This window comes from Pseudonaja textilis, chromosome 18 (assembly GCF_049901715.1).
Source record: "Pseudonaja textilis isolate UNSWEBS1 chromosome 18, rPseTex1.2, whole genome shotgun sequence".
Taxonomy (NCBI): domain Eukaryota; kingdom Metazoa; phylum Chordata; class Lepidosauria; order Squamata; family Elapidae; genus Pseudonaja; species Pseudonaja textilis.
This window is the reverse complement of record NC_142007.1, coordinates 3,703,536-3,731,284: the sequence shown is the minus strand read 5'-3', so window position 1 is coordinate 3,731,284 and position 27,749 is coordinate 3,703,536. Positions and strand designations below refer to the sequence as shown.

The following is a 27,749-nucleotide window of genomic DNA, read 5'->3' as shown; positions in this document are numbered from 1 at the left end:
AGAATCGAAACCAGCTCTGGTTTCCTGCACCCAACGCTTGCCCTGTTAAAAACAATCCTTTCTCCTTCTCCCCCACCCCTGGTTGATCAAACCCGCATTCAGTTTTGGTCGCCACGATGGAAAAAGGATGTGGAGACTCTAGAAAGAGTGCAGAGAAGAGGATTAGGGGACTGGAGGCTAAACCCATACGAAGAACGATTGCGGGAACTGGTTATGACTAGTCTAGTGAAGAGAAGGACCAGGGGAGACAGGATAGCAGTCTTCCAACATCTCAGGGGCTGCCCCAAAGAAGAGGGAGTCAAGCTATTCTCCAAAGCACCTGAGAAGGCAGGACAAGAAGCAACGGATGGAAACTAACTAAGGAGAGAAGCAACCTAGAGCTAAGGAGGAATTTCCTAACAGTTGGAGCAATTAATCAGAGGGACAACTTGCCTCCAGAAGTTGTAAATGCTCCGACGCTGGAAGTTTTAAACAAGAGATTGGATAACCATTTGTCTGAAGTGGTGTAGGGTTTCCTCCCTAAACAGGGGGTTGGACTAGAAGACCTCCAAGGTCCCTTCCAACTCTTGTTATTCTATTCTAAAATTCCCCATGATGAGAGGGCCTTTTGTCGTGCAAACCGTCCCCCTCTTTCTTGAGCAGGATCTCTGCCTACATTCTCCACATCCCTTTTCCCTCCCCTCCCTTGGCAAGTTGAAAAGCATTCGGTGTGAAAGAAGCAAAGCAGAGGTTCAGTCCTGACCAACACACACACACACCCCTCTTGATTTCCTCTCCGCTTTCAGATCTGACCCTCGAGATCTTCACCAAGGCTCAGAAAAACCAGAGCATCCTCCCTCTGGACTCCCTCTGCCATTTTGGCCTCCTCTACAATGGGACGGCGTCCAACAACGGGCTCCCCCAGCCAGCCAAAAGCAAGACGTCCCTCTGTTCTCTCAAGATCCCCCGGGCCAGCCTGGAGAAAGCCGCCAGGAGCAGCAGCCCCGGCCTGCCCAGCCCTCCGCTGGACAAACAGCCGCCCGCCAAAATCCCCGAGAAGCTGCCAAAGGCGGATAGCAAGGGAGACAGCGTGGGGGAGCCCTCTGGCGCTCCCGAAGGGCTGGCTGCGCCCCCCAGCAAAGGCGCCCGGCGAGATCCCCTCCCCATGCCTCAGATCCAGATTTCCATCGTCCCCAGCCTGACCTGCTGCCCTTCCGTCAAAGCCATCCTCCGGGGACATCAGGTCTGCACCAGCGGCAACCAGTACATCATCAAACCCGTTCCGGCCGCCCCGGATAAAGCCGAGGGCCCCGAGGAGCAGGCCAAGGCCCTCAACCTCTCCCGCGGGAATGCCAAAGATAAGTCCTACACCACCTGGTTCCAGCAAACCTTTGGGACCAAGCTGCCTCCGGCCAGCGACCACAGCGACGCCGAGAACCCTTTGACCAGCTCCCAGATGGTCTCCCTCCATCTACAGTCCGACTTGCCGCCCAGCGGCCTGCTCCTCCCGGACTTCCCCAAGTCCTTCTCCCCACTCGTGGTGAGCGTCAAGAGGCCGGCCGCGGCCGAGAGCAAGACCAGGGTCCTAGCCAGCAGCCACAGTTGCCGGGAATCGCTCGCAGAGGAGAAAAAAACCTCCCACCGGGGCTCTTAAAAAAACGCCGGACCGCTGCTGGTGTTGTTTCCCCAAAGTCCTCGTTCTCTTTTTCTTATAAAGAACAAAATCGGGAAGGAAAAGAAGGCCAGAGAAAATACCTTTCTTTCTGATGTGTTCCAGCATTTTTCTTGGCAAGGTCTGGTGGGTGGGCACGGCGTCTTTTATTTTTATTTTTATCCGGGCCTCTTAAAACATTTCTCAGAAAAAAAACCACAGGGAGAAATACTGTATTTGCTAAAAGCCAATAGCTAATTTTTTTTTTTTTAATCCGTTGAGCCTCGGAGAGGTTTCTGGGTTCTGCTTTTCTACCCCTCCCCCACTTAGCCCCTTATTTTTTTCACACACCCCTCCCCCACCCCAAGACTTACGGCCACACAAATGGGCTCGATTAACAATTCCCATCCTCCCAAGGAAGACCAAAATAATGGGTGGCTTCAAAGATTTGATTTTGGACGATGATCTCTCTCCAGTCCAATTCTCCAGTTCTGGATATGAGACATTCCAAAGATACCAGACTGAGGTCTTTTGGTAGGTGATGATGCATTATGGGGAAATCACGTCACATACTGGAGACCATTATGGATGAATAATATACAGCCCATAATAATAATAATAATAATAATAGACTGTATCCTAAACTGGAGTCAAAATGCCCAGAATCCAGTTTATTTCAGTAGGCCTTTTGGCAATGGCTACAACCATCTGCTTCATGAAGTGGGTTGAAAGACCAGTCTGTGGGACGAGCCACCAACAGAACAAACTGTCTTCTAATTATTGGCCGTTTCCTTCCTGTGCCACCTAGGAGTTGGCTTCTCTTTTTCTGCCTCATCCTCAGCTCCCGCACCACCAACACCACCAAAAAAGATCTTGCAGGCCAGCTTCCAAAAGGCTACAGCCTGCCCTGCAGTGTTGGGACAGAGGTTGGGCACCCTTCCCGGTGCTTTATCCAGGGTTCGGCCTGCTCCCAGCATGCTCCCTATGTGCTAGGTACTATTCCGGGATGCCCAGGCAGACGTAACTTGAGAGACTCGCGGCAGTTCACACAACTGGCGATTCCAGCCCTCCTTCCCAATCCTTGCAGGATCATGATTGGTGGCACCATCTTCCTGGCCTCTCCACCTTTTCCCCGCCCCTGTGTGGAATCTGATTTTGCAAATCCAGCCGCAGGTTCCAGTTTGCAAAGAGTTGCGTGAAGGCAACCAAGATTCCCAACTCCCGCGTGGGAAAATGAGCTTTCCGTGAGATTTCGCCTCCCGCTAAAGAATGTATGTGGTTATTCTAGCTCACGCAATCACCTTTAGAAATCTCTCTATACATCATCCATGAGGGACGAAGTAAGCAGCTGCGGTCATCAAGAGGTTAAAAACCTTGAACTGCCTTCCTCCTTCATCCTTGTGAGTCCATCTCTCCTAAATTTTATTACACCCATGACAATAACCCATTGGGTGCAGTGATTTTAATAAACACCCAAAACACCAAGGAACTCTTTGCAATGCTAAATCCTGAAGGATTTGGGATTGGTGCAAATTAGGCTCTTTATTCCTAGAAGGCCGCCCTTCTCCTGCAAAGCTAAGACATTCAGAAAAGGAACAATTTGCCTCTACAAATCTCCCTGTTTGTAGCTTCACCACCCCAAAGGAGAGCAAAACAAGACTTCAGGAATCAAAGTCTGTCTGGTTTTGTAAAGGAGGCACACAAACAAAAAATCAAAGCTCCACACTCCTTTTTTAACATTTTTTACTGTTTATTTGACAAGGAGGCTCTTACTTCGTCCCAAGGGTAGCTCTGCAAAGCTTCAGAAATTAGCATTTCCTTTGGGGCAGGGCGACCACGTTTGAAAGCAAAAAAAAAAACAGGCCAACACGGAAGGGGTGTTTGTGTGTGTGTGTGTGTGTGTGTATGAAAATGCAACCCATTTCAAGAAATGTGTTGGAGCAAAACAAAAAAAATGTGTTTAGGAAAGCTGGTTGATTCATCTTTCAGGGACTTCCAAGCTGACTTGTTTAACTTTGTTAGAAATAAAACTGGGACGTGAAATATTCGTGCTGTTGAAAATTGCACAGGGAGACGGTTTTGTGGGAACATATTATCTGGTAAAACGGTGAGACAATCCAGGTTGGGGGGGTGGGGGGGGGGAAGAATAAAATCCAGACACCATTTTAATTTAGCCTTCAACACATCAGATTCTTCTTGAGATCTACCCTATTCTGTGACTCCAACTCTGGCCTCAAGTCAGGAGATCGATGTTTTGTTTTGTTTATTCAAATCCTCAATTAGCAGATCTACTCTGAAACAGAAAAATTCAATGTTCTCATCTCTGAAAACAAGGACAGGAATGGGGCTCACTTGTGACTCAGGCGTATAATTTTCTCTACGGGGCCAAAATGTCCACAGAGACCTCCTTAAGCTTCTTAAAAGCCAACCGTTCGTTTTCACCCATCACCCGAATCTGGAGAAGAGATTTACGTCCCAGAGAGGTAAGCTGTGATACTTGGGCGCCTGCGCTCATTTGCCAACTAGCCTGAGCTTTCAGTGGACCACTGATGCCCAATGAGAAGTTATCTCGTAGTACCTTCTCCCCACGTTTTTCCTCTGGGAACTGGCAGCTGAAGGTATCTTCTGGGTCCAGTTGAGTTCTTAGCAGGTCTGGAGGATAAATGGATTTGGATTCTGTAAGAGAGAAACACATCAAAAATATATAGAAGGAGATCGCTGGCGGGATCTACCTTCTGAATCCCAGTCATGAAAATGCAAGGAACACTCAGAGTCAACCTGAAGTTTGCCCAGGACTCCATAGCTAATCTAGGATGTTGAAGCTTCAACTGTAGCATCTTCAGCAGTCGCCGTTATAACCACCTCGACCTTAATGTCTTCCAAAGTTACTGGGCTGCAATTCGCTCCAACATCTGGACTGGGTAGCATGCAACATGTGGACAAACCCAAGCCCTTCAGATGTGGCAGAGCTAATTCTCTGAAAGGCCAGCCACCGTGTCTGAGGCTAGAAGTTGTGGAACGTCTACCGAAGGGAGGCCCTGCCTCTGTAAGCCAGTTGAGGGAAGAAACGATGCAAAGCCCGATATGGAAGCTCACAACGGAGCAAATAAGGTTGCAGAATCCTGGAAACTGGAAATAGCCTCAGAGATCAACATTAAAGGTAGGCCTTCCCTGATCTTCCTTCAAACTATCTCTCGGTTTGCAGCGTGGGGACCTACGCCGCCCTCATCACAAGGGACATTCCCTGAGCGACGCGGTGGAGCTCGGCCACGAAAAGGCTGACTTTTCGGATGAAAGTAGGTGGGGGGGAAAAGGCAGCAGGCAGGAAATACAACAAGGGCTGCGAAACCTTGCCAAAAAAAAAGGGGGGTGGGGGTAGTTGTGCGAATTCAGCAGCAAACACAAGGCTTGGCTTTGCAGGTGCCCCTCCACACACACCTGTGGGCTTTTCATGTGAGTTTTTACCCGTTTCCTTCCCAGCCAAACCCTGTCACTGGGTTTCAATGTAGGGGAAGATCTGTGGTTTGGTTTGTTTTTTTTCTCACTCTTTCTGCCCCTCTTTGTCTCTGTCTCTCTCTCTCTCACGCTTTTTTCTTTCTCTCTTCTTTCCCTTTCTCCCTCTCCTTCTCTTTCTCTCTCTCTTTCTCTCCCTTTCTCTTTGTCTCTCTCTTTCACTTTCTTTCTCTTTCTTCTTTCTCTCCCTTTCTCTCTCTCTCCTTCTCTCTCTTTCTATCCCTCTTTCTCTCTCTTTCACTTTCTTTCTCTCTTTCTCTCCCTTTCTCTCTCCATCTCCCTCCCTCCCCTGTCTCTGTTTCTCTTATATCTATCTGTCTCTCTGCCTTCCCGCCTGCCTGCCTGCCTGCCTGCCTACCTACCTACCTACTAACATACCCTGACCAAAAGAAAGTCACAATCGGTCAGAATTAGTGCCAAGGGACATATGATTTGGGTGGAGAGTATTGCCAATACTCCTTTAGTTATAACAATAACTAAGTTGTCCATTAATATTCTCAAGTCATCCAGGCAGAGCTAAATGGAAGAAAAGAAGTCCAGTTACCAGTCACTTCCTGATCAGTAAAAAACAACAACTACCCTTTATTAAATACAGTCTTAATCTTTATTAGTGTTATCCTAACCAGAAACTGGATTCAGACATGAAGAGCCAAGCTAGGATAAACTTGGAACTAAGGTCCCCCGAACAAAACTGGATTAGGAGAGCAGAATTGATTTTACAAGCATCAGCATCTTTGAAAGGGAAAGTCCCTCCCCCGTCCCCCCTCTTCTTGCAATGAATTACGGAAAACCGATTAGTATGAAGGGAGCACTGATGCCTCAGCTATTTCTGAATATGCAAAGGTTCTTTCATATGCAGATTTTTCTAAAATTATTTTTGTTTGGTGTCTGAAAAGAAGTCAGGTGATACAATCTTGAAGATTGTCTGTTACTTAATGACTATGGGTATGATTCATCAGAGGAGTGAAAGGGGCTGTGAAAATCGTTGGAAAGAGAGAGAGAGACGGAGAGAGAAAGAGAGGGAGAGAGAGAGAAGGAGGGAGGGAGAGAGAAAGAGGAGAGAGAGGGAGGGAGAGAAGAGAGGGAGAGAGAAGGGAGAGAGAGAGAGAGGAGAGAGGGAGAGAGAGAGAAGAGGAGAAGAGAGGGAGAGAAAATGAGAGAGAAAGAGGGAGAGAAAAGAGGAGAGAAAGAGGAGAGAGAAAAGGAGAGAGAAAGGAGGGAGAGAGAGAAGGGAGAGAGAGAAAGGAAGGGAGGAGAGAGAGAGAATTCCCTATTTTCTTTAAAATATATTCTGCCATTGATTGGTTTGTTGACATTTCAAAATATTCTTTTCAGATTTATACCAAATAGCATTTGTACCAAAAAAAAAAAAAAGGGGGTGTGTGTGTGTGTGTGAGGAGGAAGAACGGAAAATTGTTATAAAATAGGAAAATGGCCCATCAGTTTTCAGGAAGCTTGCGGCAATTTTAAGAAACTGTAAGAAACGGTCGGACGATTCTCGCTTTATTTTAAGAGAGAAATGGCCTTTTGCTAAGTTGAAGAAATTTAGGTTGAAGAAGTCAAAACTCAAAAGCTGGGGAAGAAAATCACATTTTTTTTCCATATCAATAGATTCCTTCCTTCCTTTTCTTTCTCTCTTCTTTCCCTTTCTGTTTCTATTTCTCTCTCTCTCTCCTCCTCCTTCCCTCCCTCCTTTCTTTCTTTTTCTTCTTTCTCTCTAATCTTGGTAGAGGAAAACAGATTTACAAGGAGAATGTGGAGGCATTCTCTGAAGTTAGATTTAAGCCATTCAATAATGTAATGTCTTTCTATACCCAAGTTACCTTATGGAACTCCCAGCCACCAGATGGGTTTCAAAAATAGCTAAATTCCCAGAAGGCATCTTGATATGAAGACTCTATAGCAAGGTTTCTCCACCGTGGCAACTTTAAGATGTGTGGATTTCAATTCCAGAATTCCTCAGCCAGTGGAGGGTATAAGAGCTAAAGCTAAACAAGTCAGAGGCTTTACAGATTCTGGTCTGCTAAACGAAGTGATGGGTTTTCAGAAGTTTGAAGCCAGTTATTTGCTTATCTGCCCAGGAATTTAGGGAAGCCAATTTCTTGAATCACGGGGGTTGGACTAGATGACCTCAGAGGTTCATTTACAAACCTTTAGGGTTGCTTGGAGCATTACTAGAAGCAAATGAAAATCAGATGATCAAGGAAAAGAAGATTGGCTTTAGCCAAAGTGACATACACCTTTATGCTTGTGCGAAGAAAAAGAAGCACAGAAAATTTCACACAGTTTATATCCTGTATTTATTATTTTTACAAATAATTTCAGGGTGACAAACATATCCAGGGCACCTTCCTCCTCCTATTTTCCCCACAACAACAGCCCTGTGGGGGTGAGGTGAGCTGAGAGAAAGGGAGTTTGGCCCTGCCAGCTTTCATGCCTAAAGCGAGATTTGAACTCACATTCTCCTGCTTTCTGGTCCAAAGCTCAGAAGATGTTCCATTTGGGGACATTTCCATCCTGTTTTTCAGTGTACTTGGCCGCGCACCCACCCCACAAGCTTAGCCAGAAACAGACCAACAGACATGAAAAGCATTTGTAGGATTTTGCAAAGGAACCACATTTACAGTTCAACATTATGTAATAAAAAAGAAAATAGTATTTTTACATCAGGTCTCAGGCCTCCTCCTCTTCCTCCTCCTCCTCCTCCTCTTCCTCTCTTCAAAACGTTGAAGAAGGGCAAGAGAATAATCAAAGGAGATCCAAATATTTTGTATCATCAAGATGGGTGTGGGTGAATTAAAAAAAAATGATCGGCGGAATCTTAAAATAGTCCATTCAAACAGACGTTTCAAAAATCAGATCCCTTTGAAAGTCATACTTAAAGACATTTGGAGGCAGCATCTAATGAAATTAGAACAAATTCTACAGTGCAACAAATTGTATAAGTGTTCCTTATTTGTGAACTGTACAGTTCCCTGGGCAAGTTTGCCCTAAATTGGAAAACTTTCTCTGTTCTTAGTTTTGACCAAGAGCCTGGCAAATCTAATTTTTATTTTTATTTTTAAAAAACAACCTCTTTTACCATTTCACCTACAAGTAAGATGGTCTTTTGCAAGATCAAACCCCAATCTTTGTATTACAGCCCTGGCATTTTATGTGCCAATAAAATCCCCTGAATAGCCATGGAGATCCAGTGGATCTAACTGAGGACTTACATCTATATATATTTATGCCTATCAGGCTCCCTTTTGGGGAGTAAAGTTAATATTTCCTTCAAGAAACAGAGCGAAAAGTTGAAGGGTATTCAACTTAAAAAAAATACAACATGGCATATATTGCTTTTATAAAAGCTGATATCTGTTGCCAGCTTCTCTTTTTAAAGTATTTTAACTTCAAAGCTTGTTTGGCTTTAATTGAATTCTGTTGCATTCCGCGATGTAAATTGAAAAAATCACTATTGCTTGCTCTCATTTACAGCCTGAAGTATTAGAAGCTGAACAACAAATATTAATAATAATAATTATTATTACATTATTGTAATAATTATATTAATATCAGCTGGGCCCATCTAACTTCCTTGTTATAATTCTTAGGTTTCTGATTATAATGCCTCAACTTTCCTAAGAAATCAAGGGTTACTATGAGTCTTCCTGTTATCCTTGGATGAATAAAAACGGAAGAATAAAATGATTTGCAAGCAGTTTTTCACATTCTTTTTTTAAAACAAAGAAGGCTGTGAAAAAAATATATGAATATATAAATTCGGGCAGGTTCTTCAAAAGGAACCACAAGAAGAAGAAGAAGAAGAAAAATGGAAACAGTATCAGGTGGGAGAAACGGAAAAAAAAAATGATACGGAAAAGACGCTGATTCATTCAGAATAAAAAAAAAGAAACGGTTGAAAAACATGAACTCTGAGCTATTTCTGATTCAGAAGTCAAAATTCGGGTTTTTTAAAATTATTATTATCGCTGTTGTTCCTTTTCGTAGGTCAGCCCTGAACAAATTCGGATTTATCCCCGACTTCTTGTTCTTGGATTGGCATTCGAAAATCGTTCTCTTCTGAAAGAAGAAGACGAGGGAAAAATTACGTTTCAAAGATATCAAAAGATGATATGAAAATTGCAATTTAAGCATAATCTTTAATGACTCATTTCTCAGCTTGTAACGAAGCTGCAAGTAGTTCTTGACTTGCAAAGATTTGTTTAGCAACCGCCAGAAGTTACAACTGGTCTGAAAAAAGTGACGTACGACCAGTTCTCGTACCTATGCTTTTGGCTGATTAGTTTATAATATAAAATATATAAAAAAGAAAAGAATAGGAAAAAGAGGGGAGGGAGAAAGGGAAGGGAAAAGTGTAGCAAAAGAGGGAAGGAAAGAAAGAGACGGTGTTGGGTGCAGCAGAATAAGATAATAACACCAAACCTCAACTTTTTAACTTTTGCCTAATCATGTAAAGTAGTCATTTCTGTAGCAACAAATTTATCTAACCAGCAAAGCCCCAAATCAAAAGTTTTCATTTTTTTCCCCCACCCCAGGCACAAAAATTTCCAAGCAGAAACAAAAGTGGTTGTCTGTTCTGTTTTCTTTTCTTTCATCAGAACGGCCCCCTCTAGCCGTTTTCTGCTAACTCCTTCAACTTTTGCAGCCAATTGCAACCAGCTGGAAATGCCAAGAAGGGACTTTTTCATCATCAAAGAAATATCCACAGTGAGTAAGGTTCGCATCCTGATACAGAAGATTGTCAAAGTGAACAGTAAAGATAAAACCGGAAACTTTTCTTTTGGGTTTCATGGAAAGAGGCTTTGGGGGTGGGGGGAAATTGGAGCTCACCTTTGATGTTATATGTGTTGATGGAAACGAGTGTACTTTATGCACGAACGTGGAAAGACGCTTTGATTCCCACAACGGACGGGGGACTGGGGCAGTCCTTGCACTTATGTCCATCCGCCGTGATCAAAATTTGGGCGTTTAGTAAACCGGCCTGGGTTTACAATGGTTACAGCATCCTGGGGTCATATGACCTGCGTTGGTGACCCTCCCAGCTAATTCTGACAAGCCAAAGTTAAATGAGGGAGCTGGGTTTGCTTAACGACTGGTTTTAAGCGTGGTTCGCTTAAAAGTTGCAGTGATTTGCCCAACAACCATGCCAAAAAAAAGGGGTCTTAAAATTGGCTGTGGCTCACTTAACAACTGCCAGGTCCCAATTACAGTCGTACATCGAGGACTTCTCGTCATTTGGCAGGAATGGCAACAAATTTCACTAGAAAACAATTAGCCAACTGCAGTAAAACGCCCCCCTCCTCCTCCTGCTCCTCATATTAATAATATAAAAAGGGGAGAAACATTATTAAATAAGAAAGGGGAGTAATTCGTCGGCTTATATTCAGCCCTATCTGGCCTTGAAAGGAGTCCCTCAAAGCCAACAATCTCACATTTTTAACCCGCCTTTCGGCGCCAGCCCCAAACTCACCCTTGCAAGGGATGGCATAAATCTCGTTGCGCAAAATGTCCAGTTTCTTTTTCTTCGTCCTGCGATAAGAGAACAGGAGGACCAAGGCCCCAGCTACGGCCAGCAGGAGGACCAAGGTGATCAGAATCCATACAAATCCTAAAATAAATAAAATAAAACCGAAGAGGAAAGTCCGATTGAAGCGTTCATTCCTCTTGCTTTCCCCCAATTTCTTTGCAAGCTAGAAAAGGCAAGACCAGAAGCAACGGATGGAAACTAATCAAGGAGAGAAATTGCCCGCCAGGGAGAACAATTAACCAGTGGAACGGCTCAACACCAGAAGTTGTGGGTCCTTCAACACTGGAAGCTTTTAAGAAGAGACTGGACGGCCGTTTGTCTATATAAGGCCACACTTGGAATCCTGCATTCAGTTTTGGTCGCCACGATGTAAAAAAGATGTTGAGACTCTGGAAAGAGTGCAGAGAAGAGCAACAAAGAGGATTAGGGGACTGGAGGATAAAACATAGGAAGAAAGTTTGCAGGAACTGCGTATGTCTAGTCTGATGAAAAGAAGGACCAGGGGAGACAGGATAGCAGTGTTTCAGTATCTCAGGGGCTGCCCCAAAGAAGAGGGAGTCAAGCTATTCTCCAAAGCCCCTGAGAAGGCAGGACAAGAAGCAACGGATGGAAACTCAAGGAAAGAAGCAACCTAGAACTAAGGAGAAATTCCCTGACAGTTAGAACAATTAATCAGTGGAACAACCTGCCTCCAGAAGTTGTGAAGGCTCCAACACTGGAAGTTCTAAACAAGAAATTGGATAACCATTTGTCTGAAGTGGTGTAGGGTTTCCTGCCTAGGCAGGGGGTTGGACTAGAAGACCTCCAAGGTCCCTTTCAACTCTGTTATTCTACTCTACTCTACTCTACTCTATATAGGGTCTCCTGCCTGAACAAGGGGTTGGACCAGATGACATCCGAGGTTCCTTTCAGCTCTCTTATTCCACATTCTAGGAAGCCCCCACCTCTGCTGTTTTTCCCCCTGCGGACTTTCTAAATTTTAAGGAGTAAACTTCCTCGCCCCTTCACACATGCCTGGTAATTTACCTGGATTTGTAGGCACAACCGTCGGAGAGGAATCCAGCTCCATGGTGAGGACAGGGGTCTTTGGAAAGGGAGTGGGTTGCGGGATGGTGCCCTGGGTGGGAATCTTGCTGGATGGTGTGTCACAAATCGCATCCTCATCCTGCTTCCCGGGCCGTAGGGTTTGGCTGCCGCTGGCTGTGCAACTACAAAATGGAAGGAATCATTTGCAGCCAGATTTCAAGACAAAAGGATGCGGTGCTGTTACTGAACATCATCATTATCACAATCACAATAACAACGACACTTTGTAGAAATTGCTACTCGTCCTGTCTTGTGCCAAAAAGAATCCAGGGTGGTTAGTTTCAAATCAGGATTTCTTGATTACATCTAGGCCAAAACCTGCGGACTTCAACTCCCAGAATTCCCTCAGCCAGCATGGGTATTCTGGGAGCTGAAATCCACAGGCCTTACAGTCCCCGAGATTTTTTTTTTAAAAAAACACCCCACAGGTTGCAATCTCTTCCTTTACACTTCTCGCTTTCCAAGGGCTTGAGATTTCGTTCGCGCTCTCTTTTCAGATATCAACCTGCCCGGTTGGCGAAATCCAGGAAAAGAAACTCTCCGGGACATTATTTTTTTCCGAGAGTATAAAGCTTTATTGAATAAATCCACTTTGGCACGGAAGAAGCAAAACCAGCTCTGGGTTTTCCCACGCAAAAGCAGGCCTAGTTCATTCCCTCTTTCCCTGCTTGGCCACCCACAGTCCATGACGTCCACCAATCACTTCCATTCATTTTGTTTTGGGAACCAGCCGGTTACGCTGTGGCACCTGCTCCCACCCACCCCCATCTTGCTTGCCAATCCACCCCCCACTTCCTATTTTTTATCAAGCGAAGAGAATACAGGGGAAAGTTTGAATCCGTTTTGACATCAGCGTTCACACATCTGGCACCCACCTTATCTCACTCGGCCTCTCTCTTGCCATCGGGCAACAGCGAAATACCTCTAAACCCATGAAGGAACAGCTGCACCCAACGGCATTTCCTCCCCAGCATTCAAACTTCCATTTAAACCAGGGATCCCCAAACTTGGCCAACTTTAAGACTTGTGGACTTCACCTCCCAGAATTCTCCAGCCAGCATAGCATAGTTGGCAGGAGCATAGCTGGCTGGAGAATTCTGGGAGGTGAAGGCCACAAGTCTTAAAGTTGCCAAGTTTGGAGACCTCTGATTTAAACCAAGCCAAGATGCACTTCAGATAACAAATAACAGATAATCAGAGTTGGAAGGGACCTTATAGGTCATCTAGTCCAACCCCGCACCCCAAGCAGAAGGCCCTACATCATTTCTGACAAGTGGCAGTCCAGTCTCTTCTTGAAAGCCTCCAGGGATGAAGCTCCCACAACTTCCAAAGGCAACTCCTGTTTCACTGACTACAGAATATCAAAGATGGAAGGGACCTTGTAGGTCATCTAGTCCAACCCCACCCTGCCCAAGCAAGGGACCCTACACCATTTCTGACAGATGGGAGTCCAGTCTCTTCTTGAAAGCCTCCAGCGATGAAGCTCCCACAACTTCTGAGGGCAACTTCTGTTCCATGGGTTGATTGTTCTCCCAGTCAGAAAGTTTCTCCTTATTTCTGAACAAGTCCCACCAAGCCAAGGATGCATCAAAACCAACAAACTCCAATTGGGGTGAATCAGGGATGGTTTCTCCACCTGGCCTACCTGGAAGAGCTAACACACACACACACACACACACACACACACACACACACACACACACCTTTCCATTCAATGCACCATTCACGCGAGGTTCATTTAAGGAAATACATACTTGGTCCAAGGGCGACATTTCATGTTCCCTCCTTTGGAAAAATACCCTCTGGGACAGGGTTTGCATCCTGCAAAATGACGCAGAGGAGAAACGAATGAAGCTTTGAACAAAATTTGCTGATTGGCTAGGAGCCCCTGTGTGTCAACTCATAAAACATTTTGTATACACGTTTTATAGTTGACAACAGAAAGGTGTGGGGCGGGGGGAGTTTGAAAGAGCAGGCGGCAGTGTGGAATCGAAAGTACATTCCATTCATATTTTCTTCAAACGCCGATTAGATGACTGAAGGCGCAAAAATCTAATTGGAGAGCATTCCACTCTTAGCTGTGGACGTGATACACCCAGAGGGGTGGGGGATCAAGGGTGACAGTGAGTTACGTATCTCAGAGTTGGCTACGCCCAGGTAAATGCCGGAGGTAGAATGTTACCCTCAAATAAATCTTTGTTAGTTTTGGGAGTGTGGCTCGAGGCTCATGATTTAATTGGAGTAACTGCCAGAATCCTGACAGATAGCCAACTCTGAGACACTGTGGCTATTTTGTTGGTGTGTGTGTGTTTGATTTATATCCCAGCTTTCCTACACACCCTTCTAATTGGGCCAGGAAATCCATCTTAATTGAACAATAGAGGGCTGGAAGGGACCTCAAGAGGTCTTCTAGTCCAACCCTCTGTTCAAGGCAGGAGATCTATTAACATTCCAGTCAAGAAGCTGTCCGGTCTATTGTCGGAAACCTCCAGTAATGGAGCACACCCACAACCTCAGGAAACAAGCTCTTCCGTTGATTGCAAGCCGTCCTCAACGTACGACCACAATTGAGCCTGAATTTTCCATTGCTAAGCAGTTACATGAGCTTTGCCTCGTTTTACGACCTTTCTTGCCACTCATTGTTAAGTGAATCACTGCAGTGGATAAGTTAGCAACCTAGTTGTGGAGCGGAATCTGGCTTCCCCACTGACTTTGCTTGTCAGAAAGGGACCCTGGGACTCTGCAACCGTCCACAAGTACATGCCAGTTGCCAAGCCTCTGAATTTTGATCACGTGACCACGGGGGATGCTGCAACAGTTGTAAGTGTGAAAAAGGGTCACAGGTCACTTTCCCCAGTGCCGTTGCAACTTTGAGCGGTCACTAAACGGATGGTTGGAAGTCAAGGATTAACTGCAATTGTTCTCACGGTCACAAAATTTCTCCTTAGTTCTACGCTGGCTCTCTTCTCATCCTGCTCTCTGCTGCTTTGGAGAATGAGTCGACCCCTTCTTCTCTGTGACAGCCCCCTCAAGCACCAGAAGACCTGCTCATGCCCCCCCCCAAATGTCAGGGTTCCGACGGATGCCCTAATTAAAGCATGAGCCTCGAGCCAAGTTTCAAAAGAAATCCAGTTATTTTAGGAGAGCAACATATCGACACATCCCCAAATGAAGTCCAGCTCTGCTTCATGTAATTTACACCCTGTTGTTATGACCCTGTTTTCCCCCCCCCGCCCCGCCCCCAGGGTGTGTCATAAATCACATTCTCCAACCGGAGCACTTTCGAGGGCTGTAGAGCTCACACCTCTGCGGTTGGTCCCGGTAGCCTGGGATACAGCTTTGAAGAAGGTATGCATGGAATGTGCTTCTGGTGGTGGCTGCCATGCCGCTCCATCAGTTTTCCCGCCCCCTCCTGCCTATGGCAACTCAAGAGCAGGCCAGGGATGCTTTACGAGTTGACATCGGACCCTTCTTTAGGCCAGACCTACCCAGGTTCACACTGCAATCGTACAATTTAGCCTCTGAGCATCTCTGTTGCTCTTCTCTGCGCCCTTTCTTGGGTAGATATATGTTCCCCACACCAAGGGAAGAAAAGGACCGATCAAGAAGCCTATTTGGGAACAAATTTGAGAAAAAACATCACCTTTTCCAAAACAGCACCCTGGGCAATGATTGATATATCCCACTAGGTTTGACTTTGGATGGGCCCATTTCTCTCTCTCTCTCTCTCTCTCTCTCTTCCCTGAAACGCCATCCTCGGTCCTTACTTTTCTCCTCAAGTTGGTTTTCTTTGGGAGCATGGCCAGGAAGACAGGTGCAGACAGCGTTTGAAGTCCTCTGGCATGGTCTTATCTCCTGGAGGCCTCGGTCTATGAGAAATAAAACATCAATTCTGGACTGCAAAGAGTGAGATTTCGGATAATTTCTGGGCACCATGTCTAGCGGAGCTTCCTGGAAATGGGAAAAGTTTCAGTGTGGTTTGGATAGCTCAGAAAGCAACATTTCAGGGCCAAACTCTGCATACATACATACATACATACATACATACAGTTTTAGATTTATAACACAGGAAAAAGCCATTCAAAACCAACCCAGACCTAAGCCACCATTTGTCAAACCACAAAACAACACTTTTTCCTGCGAAGGAAGCCAGGAAGGAGGTTGCGGTGGTCTCGTTTGCCGACGGGGCCTTACCAGTGTTACAGTCGGTGCAAGGTTTACACCGTGAGTAGGTATAGGCGTCGTTGTAGTAATTCTCATCGCAAGGCTCGCACTTGGTCGGGGATGCCACCGTGCAGCGTTTCACCAGTTCTTCTCCTAAAGGCAAGACGATGTTTGCAGATGGAAACGGAGCCTCGTTCATGCAACCCCCCCCTCGCCCCCAAATGACAGGCCATCCTCCGGGAAGCTCAGTTTCCCTCTCCGTGTCACCCTCCAAACAATCCTGCAAGGTAGGTTGAGTGGTCATCAACCTTCCTTTGAGGAGGGATTAGAACTCAGGGCCCTCTTCAGCTAGCTGGACACTTTGACTAACAGCGGAACTATTTGGCCAGACATCCTGCTGAAGACCTGTCAGTTATCATGGTTAAGGAGGATGGGAATTGTAATCCCCAGCCCAGCAGTTTCTCTCTCTCTCTCTCTCTCTCTCTCTCTCTTTTCTCCTCCTCTCTGTCTCTATCTCTCTGTCTCTCTCTTTCTCCCTTCTCTCTTCTCTCTATCTGTCTCTGTCTCTCTCTTTCTCCTCCTCTGTCTCTATCTCTCTGTCTCTCTCTCTCTGTCTCTCTCTGTGTCTTTCTCTTTCTCCCTTCTCTCTTCTCTCTATCTGTCTCTGTCTCTCTCTTTGTCCTCTTTCCCTTCTCTGTCTCTGTCTCTCTCTTTCTCCTCCTCTCTGTCTCTATCTCTGTCTCTCTCCCTTCTCTTTTCTTTCTGTCTCTGTCGCTGTCTTTCTCTCTCTCTGTCTGACCCCCTCTCTCTCTCTTACAACACACACACACACCAAACTCAAAATGAGAGCATATTCATGAGGACAAAACAGTGAAAATTTACGTGGGGGGAAAAATGGAGAAATTCAGCCTCTCCCTGATTTTATAGAGTCTTACAAAGGAGGGTTGACCAGACTGGAATTTCTCCCCCACACCCTCCCGGTGAGGTACGTACCCCTTGACTGAACCTTTCAGAAGAAATCAACATTGCAATTCAAACCACACCAAGCCTGATTATTAAATAAAGAGACAGCATCCAATTAATTTGGGGCCATTCCTCAAACTGCCACCCAAGAGTCTTCGGATGGGAGACCACCAGGAGTTTCTAACTGAGTAAGCTAGACTGGGAGGGCTGAGAAACATCCAGGACAATGTCAGTACAGGAGAGTCAGCATTGGATGTCAATTTTAAAATTAGTATTTTTTTTTTAAAGTGCTAGAGAATCAAGGACACCTCCAAGTTTACCCCCATGCCAGCCAGAAAAATCTGAATTTTTTTTCTTCCCTTTGCAAACAATTGAAAACCATTTTGGATAGAGCAGCCCCAGAATGCAAAGGATAAAAAAAAAAAACTGGATATTTCCTAAAGTGACAGCCCGGGAACCCATAAATGCAGAAAGGGTGGATTCAAACAGGATTTGAGTTCAAATGCCCCCCAAAATCTTCAGCGTCACTAACCTGCAGGACAATATTTGCAGCATTTCACATTTGGGAGGAGATATTCCTTGTTCGAACACGATAGCCCCCATCCCAGAGAGGACCAAAGAGACACAGCCAGTGAAATCAACCCCAAACTCCGCTTCATGTCCCGTGCCACAAACTCACAAACGCTGCTGTGCTTGAAGGGGGAGGAAGAAAAACCCACAATCCTGTGTGAGCACCGCAAGGCCGGATCTCCTCTGACTTTCATGAGCCTCTTCAGAGATCTGAGATCTCTTTGAATATCAGGTGCTTTACCATAGGTGAGAAGTTTGCGTCAATTTGGCGCCTCCCCCAGTGTGGGGCTTGTCGGCACTAATGCAGACTCACAATATTGCAGGCGACTTCTGCTGTCTGCCAGCTCCCAGCAGTTCGAGTCTCACCAGCTCATGGTTGACTCAGCTTTATGTCCTTCCGACGTTGGTAAACTGAGGACCCAGATTGTTGGGGCCAAGAGGCTGACCTTGTAAACTGTTTAGAGAGGGCTGTAAAAAGCACTGTGAAGTGGTATATAAATCTAAGTGCTATTGCTATTGCTCTGCACTGGAAAAAATGCCAGGGGGCAAATGGGTATTGTCTAGTTTAATTATGGATGTGGTGGCTCAGGGGCTAAGACGCTGAGCTTGTCAATCAGAAAGGTTGGCAGTTCGGTAGTTTGAATAACGAAAAACCTCCACCAGGTAGCAGGCTGTTTTTGCTCTGCAATTTCTGTACTTCACCTGCCATGACGCAAAATGGCCACGAGATGGCGGGCTTTTATTATTAAGTTCTTTCCTCCACCTGCCATGAGGCAAAATGGCCACGAGATGGCGGGCTATTATTATTTCTTTCCTCCACCTGCCATGACGCAAAATGGCCACGAGATGGCGGGCTATTATTGTTAATGTGCAATATCTTTCCTCCACCTGCCATGACGCAGAATGGCCACGAGATGACGGGCTATTAATGTGCAATTTCTTTCCTCCACCTGCCATGACGCAGAATGGCCACGAGATGGCGGGCTATTATTATTAAGTTCTTTCCTCCACCTGCCATGACGCAAAATGGCCACGAGATGGCGACGCCAGGCAACCTCCCAGCTGCTGCCTTTTCCCCAATAGGACTTTTTCGACGCTCTAGGCTGCTGGAGAGAAAGGCCCCTTGCAAGGAGGTGTCTATCCGATTGCCTGTCCCGCTCGAATACACTTTTAGCTGGACCGTTTTCAAACATATTTCTCTCGCGCGTGATGCTGGTTTCCCTTCCCCTCCTCCCCGGGCCTGGCAATTGCATATTTTCCCTGCCCCAACCGGTTGCCCCTTGCAGGCAGTCAGCCGGCCGCCTCAATTCGGTTCTATTGGAAAAGATAGGGCGATTGCAAAGGGGCCTAAAGGGGGGAGGGACGTCGCGCCTTGATTACAACTTAAATAGCGGCCAGCTTGCGATTTCTTCCCTGCACCTGCCATAACGAAAAATGGCCACGAGATGGCAGGCTATTATTGTCAATGCGATTTCCCATAGACTTTGAAAACCGCGGTTTCACGTAATTTGAGGTCTATTTTCACCCCGTTTTTTTCCCTAGCGTTATGGGGGACGCAGAGTAAAACCCTACGTCGGATATCGCCACATTTGTAACCTGATTATTTTTATTTATATTGACTTTTGCGATTTCTTCCCTGCACCTGCCATAACGAAAAACCTCCACCAGATGGCAGGCTGTTATGGCTATGCAATTTCTTTCCTCCACCTGCCATGACGCAAAATGGCCACGAGATTGCGGGCTATTATTATTGAGTTCTTTCCTCCACCTGCCATGACGCAGAATGGCCACGAGATGGCAGGCTATTATTGTCAATGCAATTTCCCATAGACTTTGAAAACCGCGAGTTTCATTTAATTTGAGGTCTATTTTCACCCCGTTTTCAATTGGGCGTTTTTCCGCGAAGCTGAGAATTTTCCACGAGTCCCTTCGGCAAAATCAGCCCCCTCCTGCTCCTGGCCGCCGTTCCATTTAGATTGCAATCAAGGCGCGACGTCTCCCGCCTTTAGGTCCCCGTGCAATCGTCCTATCTTTTCCCATAGAACCGAATTGAGGCGGCCGGCTGACTGCCTGCAAGGGGCAACCGGTTGGGGCAGGGAAATATCCAGCTACCGAGCCCGGGAAGGAAGGGGAAGGGAAATCAACATCACGCGAGAGAGAAATATCATGTTTGAAAACGGTCCAGCTAAAAGTGTATTCGAGCGGGGCAGGCAATTGGATAGACACCTCCTTACAAGGGGCCTTTATCTGGCGATATCCGACGTGGGGTCTTACTCTGCATCCCCCATAACTCTAGGGGAAAAACGGTGTGAAACTAGACCTCAAATTACATGAAACCTGCCGTTTTCAAAGTCTATGGGAAATTACATTGGCAATAATAGCCCGCCATCTCGTGGCCATTTTGCGTCATGGCAGGTGGAGGAAAGAACTTAATAATAATAGCCCGCCATCTCGTGGCCATTTTTCGTCATTGCAGGGGAAGAAAGAACTTAATCATGATAGCCCGCCATCTCGTGGCCATTTTGCGTCATGGCAGGGGGAGAAAAGAACTTAATAATAATAGCCGCCATCTCGTGGCCATTTTTCGTCATGGCAGGGGAGAAAGAACTTAATCGATAGCCGCCATCTCGTGGCCATTTTGCGTCATGGCAGGGGGAGAAAGAACTTAATAATAATAGCCCGCCATCTCGTGGCCATTTTGCGTCATGGCAGGGGAGAAAAGAACTTAATAATAATAGCCGCCATCTCGTGGCCATTTTGCGTCATGGCAGGGGAGGAAAGAACTTAATAATAATAGCCCGCCATCTCGTGGCCATTTTGCGTCATGGCAGGGGGAGAAAAGAACTTAATAATGATAGCCCGCCATCTCGTGGCCATTTTGCGTCATGGCAGGGGAGGAAAGAACTTAATAATAATAGCCCGCCATCTCGTGGCCATTTTTCGTCATGGCAGGGGAGGAAAGAACTTAATAATAATAGCCCGCCATCTCGTGGCCATTTTGCGTCATGGCAGGGGGAGAAAAGAACTTAATAATAATAGCCCGCCATCTCGTGGCCATTTTGCGCATGGCAGGTGAACTACAGAAATTGCACCGCCATAACAGCCTGCCCCCTGGTGGATATTTTTCGTTACGGCAGGTGCAGGGAAGTAATCGCAAAAGGTAATATAAATAAAAATAATCAGGTTACAAATGTGGCGATATCCGACGTGGGGTCTTACTCTGCGTCCCCCATAACTCTAGGGGGGGGAAACGGGGTGAAAATAGACCTCAAATTACATGAAAACGGCGGTTTTCAAAGTCTATGGGAAATCGCATTAACAATAATAGCCTGCCATCTCGTGGCCATTTTTCGTTATGGCAGGTGCAGGGAAGAAATCGCAAGCTGGCCGCCATTTAAGTTGCAATCAAGGCGCGACGTCTCCCCCTTTAGGCCCCCTTGCAATCGCCCTATCTTTTCCAATAGAACCGAATTGAGGCGGCCGGCTGACTGCCTGCAAGGGGCAACCGGTTGGGGCAGGGAAAATATGCAATTGCCGGGCCCGGGGAGGAGGGGAAGGGAAACCAGCATCACGCGAGAGAGAAATATGTTTGAAAACGGTCCAGCTAAAAGTGTATTCGAGCGGGACAGGCAATCGGATAGACACCTCCTTGCAAGGGGCCTTTCTCTCCAGCAGCCTAGAGCGTCGAAAAAGTCCTATTACGGGGAAAGGCAGCAGCTGGGAGTTTGACTGGCGTCGCTCATAATCCACTTTTAAGGCCCAAAAAGGGGGGAAAAGGCATTTTTTAGGGGCGAAGCTCCCCATTTGCAAAGCGATACTTCTTTTGCTTGAGCCAGAGCCGCTTCTGCCGCCCCTGGGCATGAGTTTTGTTTTATTTTTTTCTTTTGCAGGTGCGAATATCAAGTCGAAATTGCCATTTTATTTTGGGGGGCGGGGTGCAAAGCTGCAATGAACTCGGCCAGAACCCGCTATTGAATGAATCTTCTTCCAGGGCTTCGGGGCCAAATAGAGGTAAGTGAACAGCTTGCATGCACAGGGCAGCCTTTAAAAAACGGGGTGGTGGTGGAGGGAAATAAAACACTAGAAAGGGGTGGTGGTGGAAACACACAAGGGAGGGAAACCATGGTTGACATCCTTGGGTCATCGAAGAAAGGCAAGAAATGGAAAGTTTTTCATGGCAAGTGCATTAAGGGCCCTTATTCTCTTGTGCTCTATTCTATTCTTATTCCTATATTCTAGTTTATTCTGTTCTATTCCTGAATTCTGTTCTGTTCTATTCTAATTCTATTCTAGTTCTATTCTTATTCTTAGGGTGGGGTGGGTGTAGTCTGGTCTGGGTTTAAACCTTGGAAGGGCCTCCCTTTGTGTCTTAAGACTGAATTTCTCAGGGTGCCACCCCCCAAATCTTCAAGGCCTTTGCCCCACACTCCCAATTTCTTCTTCTGTGCTGTTAAAACCCACCCGGGCAGGTGCCTTGAGCCAATCTCTGCATGCCAAAAAAAGGGCTTCCTGGTTGTTTTTGACCTCTTTATTTCTCTTTTTAAATGCTCCGGCTTCCAAATTTCTTCCCGCTTCCCCCCTCACTCCGTCCCTTTGCGTGTCCCTCTCCACCCCTCAACAAAACCAGACAGAGATTCAGAGATTATTTGAAGATGTTTCACTTCCCATCCAAGAAGCTTCTTCAGCTCTGTCGACGTCCTATCGATACTTTCTCTCATTCTCCACTTGGAGGTTGAGTCCCTTAAGGTTTGCTCCTCCCTCTTCTCCCATCAAGCTTCCCGTCCTGCAGGGGCCACGCGTAAGTCTTTAAAGCCCGTGGCACGTACCACGCGGGCTCCTCCTTAGTGCCAGGGCTGTTAACTCCTCTGTGCTCTGGAAGAAAGGTAGCATTTCAGCTTTTCTTTTTGAAATGGTTTGCACCCTCCGCTTGGTTCGGCTCTCGGCCCTGGGCCCGAATCCCCCCAGGTGCTTCATTTGCTTTCCTTGCTGTTTTTTCCTCCAGGTAGCCAAGAGGTGGGCCGGGTGTTGCATACAGCCAGTTTCCCGGCGGCTTCCCCAGTGCAACCTTCCTCCCGTGGAGCTTCGCCCACCCCTCCACCGGAAGCGTGGCCTCGTCCCCTTACGGAGGGAAGCTTCTCCCCAGCCGGGTCTCCCCCAAGCAGGAAAATGGGACCTCTCTCTCTTGGAGGCTCTGGGCGATGCCCCCAAGCCCCATTCATGGAGCCTGGATTCTCCGCCGTCGGACATCTTACTGAAGAAGGAAGTTCCTTCCCCAAGGAGGCCTGTGGAAATCTGCTAAACTATTCGTATTGGGGGGAGGAAATAAAGACTCGGTGGGATGGGGTTTTTTTTTATAAATTTATTTATTAGAAAGACACACTTGGGGAAGCAGAAACGGCTCTGCAAACCAGCCATGGAGGGGGTCAAGGACCCCACCTCTTCCTTTTTTGCAGGGGTGGGGACACCTCCCTGGCTGGAACCGGTACAGTGTTCTTTTCTTGTGGGGGGAGGTCTATGCATCACTAGCAGCTTTTGAGACCGACAAAGTGATCCAGTCTCCAAACTCCATGTCCTTTTTTAAATTTCTATTATTTTTATTTGGATGGTAGAGCACAGCCTGTCTGTGTGGGGCTGTCTTCTTATCTTTCTTTCGTTCTCTCCTTTGATTTCCTGTGGTTTCTGTCTTTGATGGGCATCGTTGGTTGGTTTGCTCGCTCGCTTGTTTGTTTCCATCTGGGCATTTGGTTGACTTAGAGTCCCGTCCTTCCGAGGTCGGTTAAACGAGGACCCGGATTGTTTGGGGGGTGCAATGCATTGTTGACTCTGCAAACCGCTTAGAGACGGGGAGTAAAAGCCCCGTGAAGCGGCATAGAAGTCTTTTTAAGTGCTATTGCAGCTTAGAGGCTGCAGGGAGGCCCATCAGCCGCGGGTTTGGCTGCCTGGGAGTTGTTGGGAAGGAGGCAGAAAGGAAGCAGGAAGGCTGTTGTGCTTGGGGGGAATGGGGGAAACCCATTGCTTCCCTTCTGGAAGTCTCTGTGTGTGTGGGGGGGGGTCTCCTTGGTGCTCTCTGAGCTTGGTTTTCTTGCAGACGTCTCATGACCCAATTAGGTAACATCATCAGTGCAGTGAGGATGGGGTGATCAGGGTACTGATGACATTACCAAGCTGGGTGATTAAACGCCTGCCAGAAAACCCAAGTTTGGAGAGCACCAAAGACCCCACAGTTCAACCCTGAACTGTATTCTTGTGTGTGTGTGTATGCATACAATACACAGGTAAGCTCCTTTTTAATTGGATTTTGTGCCCAAAGGATGCAGTGATTTATTTTGAGGCAGGGCAGCCTGGGTGAGGATACAGAATTGCACATTTTCCCTGGAATCCAGACCCAGGCAACCAACATGGAGCCCTTGCCAGCTTCCAACCAATGTGTGTCTGTGTGTGTTTGTGTGTTTGCCCAATTTGGGATGGGGGAAAGAATGCAGGGGCCAAATTTTGAAGACACCCCTGCGGTGTCTGTGTTTGTTCCCTCCCCTGGTGCATTAATCCAAGATAGCTCAGTTGGTACCTTAGCTTCTTGCTAAAAGCATCCCAAGGCTTTCCACCAAGCAGTTCAAATAACAATAAAAAACAAAAAAGAGAATTCACTCTGTAAAACAGGTTGGGTGTCGGGGTGCATCCTTCGGAACTTAGAATTCCTTTTTTGGGTGGGTGGGGAAACTAATATTAAGGTATTGGTGGGTAAACAGCCCAGCTTATTAGATGAAATCCTGGCCTCATCAGCCAGCAAAAGGTAAGTATGAATAAATGGGAACCACTTGATGGAACCACCAGAGGACAACGAGGACAGGTGAGAACAGGTAAGTAGAGGTAAGTAGAGGGCACAGGTGCTGGGAAGATGGGGGCAGGCAGGTCTTAGCCAGAGTGGGTGGGCAAGAGCCCCCAAGAGCTGGCCTGCCTGCAGCCCCCATCTTCCCAGCGCCTGCATTTCCCTCCCTCCTCTTGCCCCCCCCCATCTTTGGCCTCAAGGGGGGGACCGAGGTAGGGAGGGGCAGGCCCTGGGTGCCCCCCTTCCAGGTCTGCAGGGTTGGGGTGGCCCCCTCCATCTTCCCAGGGCCATCATCCCCTTCCTCCTCCCCCCTCTTCCCCAGGAGGGCTGCTGGGGGCTAAGTGGAGGTGGGGAGAGGAAGGCTCTTGGGAGGATGTTGGAGGCTGGCTGGGGAGGGGCTCCTTGCCAAGGCCCCCCCTCTCCCCTTCCCAGCTCCCCTGGTGCCAGGCAATGGGGGGAATGGGAGGTCCTGGGCTGGAGGGTGGGGAGATTGGCAGGCCAGGGGCAAAGGCCTCCCCTGAAAAGCCGGGGAGAGCCTGCCAATCACCCCCCCCCCCTGGGCCTCCCTTTCCCCGCTGAGTCTCTGCCAGCATGGCACCAAGGGGGCTGGGAAGAGGAGAGGAGGGGGGCAAGGAGCCCCTCCCCAGCCGGCCTCTGACCTCCTTCCAGGGCCTGCCTTGCCCACCACCTCCAGCAGCCCTCCTGGGGGGGAGAGAGAGGAAAGCCCTGGGGAGATGGGGAGGGGCCTCTCAGCCTCAGTAGACCTGGGGGGCACCCAGGGTCTGCCCCTCCCTGGTCCTCCCCTTGGGGCCACAGATGGGAGGGGCCAGAGGAGGGAGGGAAATGGAGGGGGAAGGGTGGGGGGGGGGAGGGGTGTAGGTGTGGGGAAAAAGACACCCAGGAATGCAGAAGAGAAAAACTTTATTAAAGTTCAAAAAAACAAGCAATACACCCCCTCTGATCCCCAGCCCACCCACCCCCCCCCCCTGAACCCCCGCCCCAACCCCCTCCTCCCCCTGCCCCTCCCATTGCCCCCCCCTTTGGCTTCAGTCCTGGCTTAAAGGGGCCCAGGGGAGGGAGGTCCTGGGAAGGGGGGATATGTGCTCCCCCCTCCTCCCAGGACCCCCCCTTCCCCGCCCCAGGCCCCTTTTGGGCCAGGATTGAAGTCAAAGGCATTGGTGGGGGCTGAGGGAGGCCCATGGGACATGGGGTGGGTGGGATGGGCCAGAGAACAGTCGCCCAATGTCCCTCGGCTTGGAGTGGCCAAACTGCCACCCTGAGAGCCCAGGACATGGGGCAGCCGCTCTGCCCAGCCCTGCCCAGCCCCCCTCGGCCTCCCCAGCCCCCACCAACCCTTCACTTCAACCGTGGCACAAGAGAAGCTGGCAAGAGAGGCTCTGGGGGTGCCCAGGGCTGCCCTGGGGGGCTTGGATGCCCCAGGCCTTCCTAGGGCCTCCCTGCCAGCCTCCCTGTTGCCATGGCTGCTCCTGGCCTTTCTCCTCCCCCCACTCCTGAGGGTGACCCACCATGCACAGAGAGATGTTCTCTGTGCACCCATTGCTCTAAGTAGGCATGCACATATATTATTTGAAATTAAATTCCAAGATTTGGAATAAATTGTGCACACCTGCTTAGAACAAGGGGAGGAACTGCAGACTTGACTCACCTGGGTTTTCTGGCTCACCTGCCTAGTTGCTGGGAAGATTGGGGGGAGGGAGCATGCATGACACCCAATGAAGCACAAAGAAGACCTTACACATAAAAAGGTTTCAACTTGGACAAGTTTTCAGTTGTGCAGACGTCTAACTAGAGCTGAAGTCCACCCACCCAAGTTTGCCAAGGCCAAGAACCACTGGAGACCCTAAAATGGGGGTCTTCAAGCTTGACAGCTTTAAGACTTGTGGATTTCAACTCCCAGAATTCCTCCTCCAGTTGTGTTAGCTCAGGAATTCTGGGGGTTGAAGTCCACACACCTTCAAGTTTGAAAAACGCTGATCTAAGTTCCTCTGACACCTCAACTCTGTCCTACCATCTGAACTACACGATCCTACCAGATAAACCCTCATGGTCCTTATCCAAGGCAAAGGCTGACAACAGCCACGATTCCTTGACCCTAACAGCCACAGCTTAAAACTTACCCCTTAAATTTACCACTTAAGGGCTCTTGGCCCTCAAGAGTATCTCCACAAACCACCGAACATTGTTAGCCAATCTGAAGACTTAGGACTCCCTTCACCTAACTTGCAAATTACATAGAGATCTTGGCTAGGCTGGGGATAAACTCACAACCAACAGTAACACTTGCTAACTCCTTATCCACTCACGACCAACAATAAGACTAACTCCTTATTCTAGACCTGATCTGTCTGGTGACCTCAAGCAACAAGTGTGTGTGTGTTGGGGGGTCTCAGTTCCTGGTGGGCACCACCCAGGGGGGCCAAGAAAGGCGTGCGTGGGTCACAGTGCAGTAAAAGCCGCAGGGAAGAACGTTTCTCCACCGGGATCTGGCCGTTTTGCCCGCTGCGGCTTCGGTGCAGAGCGATCCAGGCCTCCGAAAGAAATGCACAAGAGGCTGTTTTACAAGCCGAGAACCGACACACACGATCCCTTCCCGTACAGAAATCGAAATAGGGAATTGGGGGAGTGGGGATTCAAAGCATGCATTGTGCCGCCAGTCCAACTCTTCCTGCTGTTGTTTGGTCCCAAGAGTTTTAAATAAGGTCACTTGGCAGGAAAAGAGCCAAGCCACAAAATGTGGTGGCACGTTGGTCTTCCATCTCTGCGTCTCCGGCGCTGGGTGGGTGGGATTGGCCTCCAGAAGAGGAAGGGGCAGCATTGAAGGCTGGCCTGGCTTTTTATTTTTTAAAGAAGGTTTTGTTTTGAGATGGTTTTAAGAATCCATATTATTTATTCTAAAGAGGCAGGGTTTTTTTTTGCAGCCATCATCTTTATAGGCTTCCCTGCTGGAGGATAAAATTTTCTGGCATTTCCCTTCAGTGCATCAACTGGGCTTCAGGGCCAGCTGGAACAATGCAGCCCCTTCCTCGGCCCTCCACAAGTGGGTACAGCTGTCCAGTTACACCCCCCAAAATCTGTCCATCCATCAGTTTCCATCGGAAAAATCCAAGTCTTCCACCACGTCCTCTTCTCCTCTTGCCAGCCGAGGCAGCGGTTTCTGATGGCGGTGACTCCGTTGGGGCACGGCCCTCTCGCCTCCTGAGAAGGAAGGAAGAAAAACAGGGGTGTCAATCCAACCTCAAAGAGGGGCACAAAAAGGGTGCTAGTTAATCACCAGTGCTAATTAAAGGATTGTCTGCAGGGCGCAGGAGGGGGCAAGATGGAAATGGGGAGATGGGCAGGATACAAGTTTAATAAGTAAAGCAATAAATAAACCAAAGCACTTGGGTGTTTAGAATGGGGATGGAGGATCAAGGAGAAGACAATTTTTATTTCCCCTTTCCCCCCAT

General features: G+C 47.8%; 2 protein-coding genes and 1 long non-coding RNA gene across 3 annotated transcripts in view; 2 read left to right on the top strand and 1 right to left on the bottom strand.

Annotated features, from left to right (window-relative positions):
• TTLL10 (tubulin tyrosine ligase like 10) overlaps positions 1-3,758 on the top strand; it is a 98,772-nt gene extending 95,014 nt beyond the window's left edge. The window contains exon 17 of the mRNA XM_087914905.1: positions 786-3,758. Within this exon, the coding sequence (XP_087771031.1) occupies positions 786-1,633 (848 nt within the window). The 3' untranslated portion in view covers positions 1,634-3,758. The remainder of the gene's footprint in view (positions 1-785) is intronic.
• A 3,158-nt stretch (positions 3,759-6,916) lies between these two features.
• Positions 6,917-17,639, bottom strand: LOC113446225 (tumor necrosis factor receptor superfamily member 4). Its single transcript, XM_087914906.1, has 7 exons — positions 17,419-17,639; positions 15,954-16,076; positions 15,527-15,628; positions 13,514-13,580; positions 11,700-11,881; positions 10,617-10,754; positions 6,917-9,205 (listed from the first exon to the last, which is right to left on the bottom strand). The coding sequence occupies exons 1-7, from the start codon at positions 17,543-17,545 to the stop codon at positions 9,135-9,137; spliced, it is 810 nt and encodes a 269-aa protein (XP_087771032.1). The 5' UTR covers positions 17,546-17,639; the 3' UTR covers positions 6,917-9,134.
• On the top strand, positions 9,837-24,087 carry LOC148124466 (uncharacterized). Its single transcript, XR_015739830.1, has 3 exons — positions 9,837-9,853; positions 21,347-21,467; positions 22,459-24,087. It is a non-coding gene; the product is annotated as an uncharacterized LOC148124466 (long non-coding RNA).
• Positions 24,088-27,749: the final 3,662 nt, after the last annotated feature.

Coding starts and splice junctions, on each gene's coding strand:
- LOC113446225 (XM_087914906.1), bottom strand. CDS start 17,545: ATGAAGCGGAGTTTGGGGTTGATTTCACTGGCTGTGTCTCTTTGGTCC. Junction 13,581..15,526: donor AAACCAACTTGAGGAGAAAA/GTAAGGACCGAG, acceptor GTCATTTTGCAG/GATGCAAACCCTGTCCCAGA. Junction 10,755..11,699: donor GGTTGTGCCTACAAATCCAG/GTAAATTACCAG, acceptor TATTTATTTTAG/GATTTGTATGGATTCTGATC.